The 7,027-nt window shown below is 54.2% G+C and overlaps 1 protein-coding gene across 4 annotated transcripts in view; it reads right to left on the reverse strand.

Annotated features, from left to right (window-relative positions):
- FSTL4 (follistatin like 4) overlaps positions 1-7,027 on the reverse strand; it is a 432,333-nt gene that overhangs the window by 235,841 nt on the left and 189,465 nt on the right. For all 4 annotated transcript variants that reach the window (XM_024744975.1, XM_024744976.1, XM_024744973.1 and 1 more), the window contains exon 4: positions 3,456-3,704. In XM_024744975.1, the coding sequence (XP_024600743.1) occupies positions 3,456-3,704 (249 nt within the window). The remainder of the gene's footprint in view (positions 1-3,455; positions 3,705-7,027) is intronic.

Here is a 7,027-nt window from a genome sequence, read left to right on the forward strand (position 1 = left end):
CCAGCTAGTATACAAATAGGAATGCCATGTCACAAGATAACTTCTAAGACACAAACTCTAGAAGAAGTTAAAGGTACAGAGAAATCCACCTACTATCTTGGTGTTCACTGGTAATATTTGCTACCGAGGACAAATGTGGCTCTAATTTTGCCCCAAGGAGAAGGAGAGACAGTATCCCACCTCCCTTGTCCCCCTGACTTTCAGCGCGTGAGACCCTGCTTGGGACGTCAGGACTGCTGGTATGGAAGCTGCCAACACCCGCTGAAGCCAGGCTGCTGAGTTCAGTTTTGATTTTCTCACCAGCTAATGATCCCTAAATGATGTTATATTTCATTCTGTATTCACACAGTATCCCATTGCCATAGCAACGGGAATGTGATACCACAAGTTTTCTTGTACATGGGCTTCGAATGCTGCGTCTCCTCCCTGGCAGAGGGGTTAGTGTCATGTCCCCAGATGGTACCCATGAGAACCCCCTCTGCACCCCAGTGAGGGCTCAGGGGCTCTGGTGGCGGAGCGAGTGCTCTCAACTGCGGTGGCCTCGCCTAGGAACCCACCACCACGTCCCCATCCCCCTTGCTCTACGTGCTCCAACCCCATAAGGACGGTCCTAATATAGTGACTTCTGGGGGCAGAGAAAGCCCCAGAGAGTAAAGTCATAACTTCTCTTTGTAAAGCTAGAAGGAAAAGACAGTGAAACACCATGATTTTAGAATTTTTGTTTGCATGGGAAAACGGTGTTTTTAAGTTTCCTGGATCAACAACTCCCTGGAAATTCGGGATCATCAATGGAGCTCAAGATGGCATTACTCTGCTGCCATCTTGGGGTGAGGACTGAAGGAAGCTGTCCTTTATACCCACTAGGCTTTTTCCCAAGAATCTCATCCTGCCTGCCCCCCAGCCCTCTGTCAATCCATTACGCCTCGCTCCCCGTTGGAGCCATGGTTCTGGCGAAGGTGGAGAAGTGCACTCCCAAAGCACCCTCCTAGGCCTGGCTGCCTCCGCGCCCTCCAAGGCCCTGGGACCAGTGAACAGATGTCTACTGCTTGCTGGGCATTCCCTATGGAAACGCTAGAGAAGGAGAGGCTGGCTGGCCTCCTGCCTAGGAACTGGAGCTGATGCTGAACCAGAGGCAGTGAAGGCTTCTCCGTGGGGTCCAGACCCATGGGGCCAGGGCTGCAGACGGGGGAGCCCTAGCCCCAGGGGGGCATCTCCAGGATAGCCTGAGGGCCTGACTCTCAGCACCTTCCTCTCCCACTCTCCATCTACCAGCAAGCCATCCGGGCCCAAGACCTGCTGGTCAGAGCCCTTGTTCCTGCCTCTGCATTCCCCTCAGAGCTTGTGCACCTCTCTGCTCCAGGCCTGAGGCCACACTGAATTAGATAAATGATGACAACAGGTGTCATTAATACCCGACACGTGTAACACACCCGGCCCACGCTAAGTGGTCTCTGTGCTGCATCTCCTTTACTTTTCTCCACGGAGCAGGTGGGAACTGCCAATAGCCCCTTTTTACAGCTGAGGAAAAGGCCCAGAGAGGTGGAGTCATGCACCCAAGGTCACAGAACTGGGCTGCAACCCCAGGTCCCTCTGGGACTTTGCAGGTACCCCTTTCCACCGAAAAAGGATGTTTTGCAGAGCGGCTCTGTCTGCCACTCGAGTGGGTGGGGATTCACAAAATCGGTGAAAAACCCAACGGATCAAAAGGATTCGGTGAATAAATTCAATCAGCACGAAGCAGAGGCAAGACCTGATCTGCCTGCCCCTCCCGCACGCTCTCCAGCTCTCCCCCAGCATCCCTCACCGTGGCAGGTTTTGTGGTGGGTGATTTTCCCTCACGTGACATAAGAAATGCTGTTTGAATAACCGATGGTGGGGGAGGCTGTGCGCACTCTGATGCAGAAATAAAAACCTTCAGAAAGATGCAAGTCGGGGGATGCTGGAAACCGGAGAATGGGACGCCAGTCTACAAAATTCAACATGGCCAATAAGGCTGGAGCAAGTGGTCAAGTGTTTTAGTGCTCACGGCTGCTAAGGCATTGGCAGGCCTGGGCTGGGCAGGGCTTCCAGGCCTCGGACATTTTTCCTGGGCTCATTTTGTCTTGATTCCACGTTGGGCCTCATGATTTCTAAAGCTCGTCAGCATTCGTGTCATAAGCATGGCCATGAAAGGGTCCAAGACTTCCCATCACAAGATAAACTCAACCTTCCGGAGACCGGCCTGCTCCAGGACCCCGCTGCCAGGGCCCACGGACGAGGTGGGAAAGCTGCCCTTTCTCGGGGTGCAGAAGGCCCACAGACCTGGACTTCACCGTGAATCCTCCTGCCACGTGGTCCTGGCGCCTGTGCAAGTTGAGACCACAGCTCTGCCCTTCCCTCTGGGCACCCAGGCTCCCAGCTGTGACCACACAGAAGCCCTTTTCTGTCAGTGTCACCAACACTCGGCAGCGGGGCTCCATCCGGGCTTTCTCCTCCCCTCCCGGCCCTGCCCCACAGCACGTCTTGGACCTCATGCAGCCCCACGTGGGCTCCCCACCTCCAGCGTCCCCCGGCTTGGGCCAGTGGGCCTGTTCCCACCTGCCCAAGTGCTGCTTCTCCCGTCTCACATCGTCTAATTTATTCATGTGTGGCCATTTGGGTTCAGCATCACAAATATTTCTACAGGCTGTGGCATGCACCATTCACTGGGGCCACATGAACATGGGAATTTGCAGTCTAGCTCTTATTCTTGAGCATCTGTGAGTTGTTGACGTCTTGGTGCAAGGCCCTGAGCCACGTGCTGAGACTATATACGTGCACCAAGAGCCATGGGCTCTGCCCTTGAGGCTCCTACCATCCATTGGGAGCTGGCACTGCCCCTCTCACTCAAGCCCAGCAGAGGGCATGAACCCTTTGGCCCCAACTCCACGGACACCTTCTGAAGTCCTTGCAGGGCCTTCCTCATCTTACTCAGAGGTGTTCTGGACAGGCCAGGTGACCGCTCTAGGCCAGAGCTGGAGTGCCCACCATACTGGGAACCACTGGACTGCGGGGTCCATCCAGCCACATTCTACACACAGCATGGTCTCCTGACTCACGAGACACTGTCCGGAGGGGCCAACGTGCTCTCTGCCGCCACCTGGCAGGGCCCACCCTGCGCAAGAGACCTGGGCGGTGCCTTTCAGCCTGGTTCCTACTGGACCCATGCTCTGCACCAGCCCAGGGCTTAGTGGGCCTCCCTGGCTTCTGATCTCCCAGGGCCTTCCTCTAAGGGCAGGGGCCTCTGGAGGTGGACACAAATGAACACGCATCACTGAAATGCTGCTGCTGCTATGTTGTTAAGACTCTTTCCTCTTTCTCTTTTTTTAAAAACACATTTAACCTGTAAGACGCAGCACCCAGGTCATTTGTCAGAAAGGCATTAGCAAATCCATGACAAAACCTACGAGCATAGAAGCAGGGAGCCATCTTCCTACCTTTAAGGAAACAGTCCTTGCTGTGGACGATGACAATCTTCTTCCCCAGCAGGCAAGCAGCACGGTGGAGCTCACAATGGTTTTCGTAAACCCTCCCGTCGGAGCCACACACGGGCACGTAGCTGGGACTGCAGGCCTCCAGGCACCGGCACTCGGGCTCCCCCGTCTCCCTGCTGAGCGCGCACCTGCTCCCGTGGCTGCAGAACTTCTTCCTGCAGGAGGCCGGCAGCCCACGGTGGCCGGAAAGCCCTGCCAGACACACAAACACAGAAGGTCAGCCGTGAGCACGCAGGTGTGTGTGGCACGGCCCACCTGTGTGGCTCTTTCAGGCTGTGGTGAGCAGAGGCTGTGAAGCTCAGGCCTGGGGGCTCGGGTGCCCCATGGAGCCCCTGCCCCTCTGGCGGGGGTGCTACAAGAAGTGCCCTGCCGTGTAAAGCCCAGGGTTTTTGGCTGGCTCTCGCCAAACATCTCAGACACAACCCCTGCCCATCCTGGAAGGGAGGAGTAAACAGAGGGCTACACGGAGCTGGCAAAGTACCGATGGACCCTGCTGACTGAGCGGAGGAGGGCTTTCCAAGGGACAGAGGGCTTGAGCCAAGGCTCCCGTAACCACAGTGCAGGGAGCACTTGCCTGTCTCTGCGAGGAGACGGTGTGGGTTGGGGGGATACGGGTAGCAAGGCGTGGTTCTGCCTTATAGACTCAGACAGCCAAGCAGAGGCGTTTTGGTCTGATATGTTAGGGACTGGGGAGCCGTGGTGGGGTCTAGGGAGTAAGGAGAAAATGGTACTCTTTTTTTTTTTTTTTTTTTCGCGGGACACGGGCCTCTCACTGTTGTGGCCTCTCCCATTGCGGAGCACAGGCTCCGGACGCGCAGGCTCAGCGGCCATGGCTCCCGGGCCCAGGTGCTCCGCGGCATGCGGGATCCTCCCGGACCGGGGCACGAACCCGCGTCCCCTGCATCGGCAGGCGGACTCTCAACCACTGCGCCACCAGGGAAGCCCGAAAATGGTACTCTTGAATTTCAGGATCGGGGGGCAGCCAAGGCAGGGAGGCCAAAAGTTGACCTATCCCTCTGAGGAGAATACAGTTCTCTAGGACACAACAGCAGTGGTGGCACCAGCAGCCTTTGTCCACTGCTCAGTTCTTTCTAGCACAATCCTGCAGCCTGCCTCTGGGCAAGAAGGCTGAGACCATGGAAACAGCAGCTGCTGTGTTCCTTTGGGTCTCACACTTGCCATGTTGTTGTGTGCCAACACATGCCCATAGTGATCTCAGGCAGTGGTGTCTAGAGCTCACACACCAAAGCAGCAGGACAGCTGGTAGAGTGGCTTATTGCTGAAAAGGTACACTTAAATGGAGGGCCAAATAAGCATCTACCACCAACGTGACACTCCTCCAAAGAGTCCAGAAAACTGGATGATCGCCACGTGGCATTAATGGCAACAGACAGCAAATTGAGAATCATAAAGGGATATCAAGACGCAAATAATTAAAGCCTGAATGCAGATTTTATGGCCACAGAAGTCTTTGCTTTTAAGTTTTAATTAAATCTTCTTCAAAATATTGGCAAGACAGAATGGCCTGGGCTGTCAAGACTGAACTTTCAGCCTCAAGTCCTACCCCATGGGATTAACATGCCTAAGGAAAAAAAAAAAAAAAATCTTGTTTTTGGTTGAGTCTGTTTTTCATCATTATAGATTTGAAAAGAAAAAGTCAGTTATCGGTAGATTAACTGCTTGATTCAATAACTCATTTAAATTCCTCCAGCCTTGGCAAGCTGAGAAATATTGACTTTTTCTTGAATCATAATAAACTAGAAGGTCAAAATATCTCTGAGCAGTATAAAAGTGCAGATTGTAAGTGGGCGTGGGAATCTCCTTTATCCACCTGGCTAGCCGTTGGCGTGTCACCGCGAAGGCTAGGTGGCATTCACTGGCCCCAGCGCGCACCCTCCCGTCAAGGCTGACAGGCGGCGGGGAGCCAAGGCACTCGGCAGTGGGAGGCTCTGGGCTCGAGGCCCTTCACCCGGGTGCTTTGCCGCGGAGTGTGTTAGATGAGCGTTATTCTCCTGTGTTACTGGAAAATGGGTTATCCTGGAGAGCACCAGAGGCTATTTGGAAGAAACTAACCAGCTCTAAAAATAGCAGCCTTTGTTTCTTTCCCACAGAGTGCTGGCACTGTGTCACTATTTTAATAAACTGCCCTGCGGGATGAGAAGGATACCCACTAGCCACCCCATTTCGAAGAAACAAAGCCCAACCTTCCGAGCCTCCGGTCTTTCAGTTCCTGTTTTGGTGCTTTTGCCCCCGCTGTGCTACCTGCCCAGACTGGGCTCTCTCTGGTACATCAGCTCCAATGCACCCTTGGGGTCCACTTCCTCCACCAGGTGCCTGCTGCCACCTCCAGTCCAAGGGCCCCTCTCTGAACCCCCTGACCCTGAGAGGGTCTGCCCTACTCTCTAGCCTCAGGACGCCCCACGGGTGCAGGACCTTTGTCTTCTTGAGCCTGCCCCTCACTCAGGATTTAAGAAACGCAATAGTTTTCAAAGCTGTTCTCCCTGTTTTGGTGCTTAACCCCCAGGCTAGAAGCTGGGATGGGAAGGTGGAAAGGGCCCCCGCATGTCGTGACTGTTCAGGGGTGTATCTCCCTTGCCACCTCCACGTGGGGAGCTGGAGGGATGGAGGCACGAAGGGGAGGCAACTGTCCGTAGAGGTGGGCCTCCTCTGGGGTAAAGGGGACTAGAAACAGGAGTGGCAGTGCAGCGAGGCCCTTCAGAGACCACCTAATCCAGGGCAGGCATCAAAGGAAGGCCAGTGAGCTGTGGACAGGGGTGGGGAGAATCCTCTCTACCTGATCCTATCCCCTCTGAGACACCCACATGCCCAGGCTGCACCCAACACCTCTGAGGACCAGCGCTGCACGTGGTGCTTCCGACGCCCAGGTTTGACCATCCTGCAGGTGTAGCTCCCCCAGGCTGTGCTCTGAGGGGTCAGTGTTAAGAAAACAGTTGTGCCAACCTGTGCTCATCGAAGTGGCCAAGAACACTCAGGTTCTCTCTGACATGGAAATGGGCTGTTGGCAAATATTTGATTCCTAATTATTTGCAATTAAGACAAAAGTACCTTGAAAGCCCTGTACCTGCCCTTCCCAGTCTGCGACCAGTACGCCCCCTGAACAAGCGGAGAATGCCGTGCATGGGGGCGGCCTGGGGTCCCGACCCCAGCCTCCGAGACGCCGGCCAAGCGTGGTTTCATTAAATGAGGCCCTCGTCACCACTTCCTCCTTGTTATGAAAACAGAATGAATTCCCCCCTCCTACCAGGACGATGATAAAACAGTAATGGGAAAGGTAACCAAGTGAGGCTGCCAGCAACTGCCTACAGTATTTATGAGGACGACCATGATGCCTGAAAAAGATATAATGTGCTTAATTTCTAGTCATAAAGAAAGTCATTTACCCGGGTTAGAAACTGATCATCTCACCCAATAAGCTGCTTTTCAACACTAATTAAATGTACCTGACATGGTCAGACATGGGAATTGTTACATGAAAGTGATGGTGGCAGAAGAAA

The sequence above is a fragment of the Neophocaena asiaeorientalis genome, unplaced genomic scaffold, assembly GCF_003031525.2.
Source record: "Neophocaena asiaeorientalis asiaeorientalis breed wild unplaced genomic scaffold, Neophocaena_asiaeorientalis_V1.1 scaffold235, whole genome shotgun sequence".
In the NCBI taxonomy this organism is placed as follows: Eukaryota; Metazoa; Chordata; class Mammalia; order Artiodactyla; family Phocoenidae; genus Neophocaena; species Neophocaena asiaeorientalis.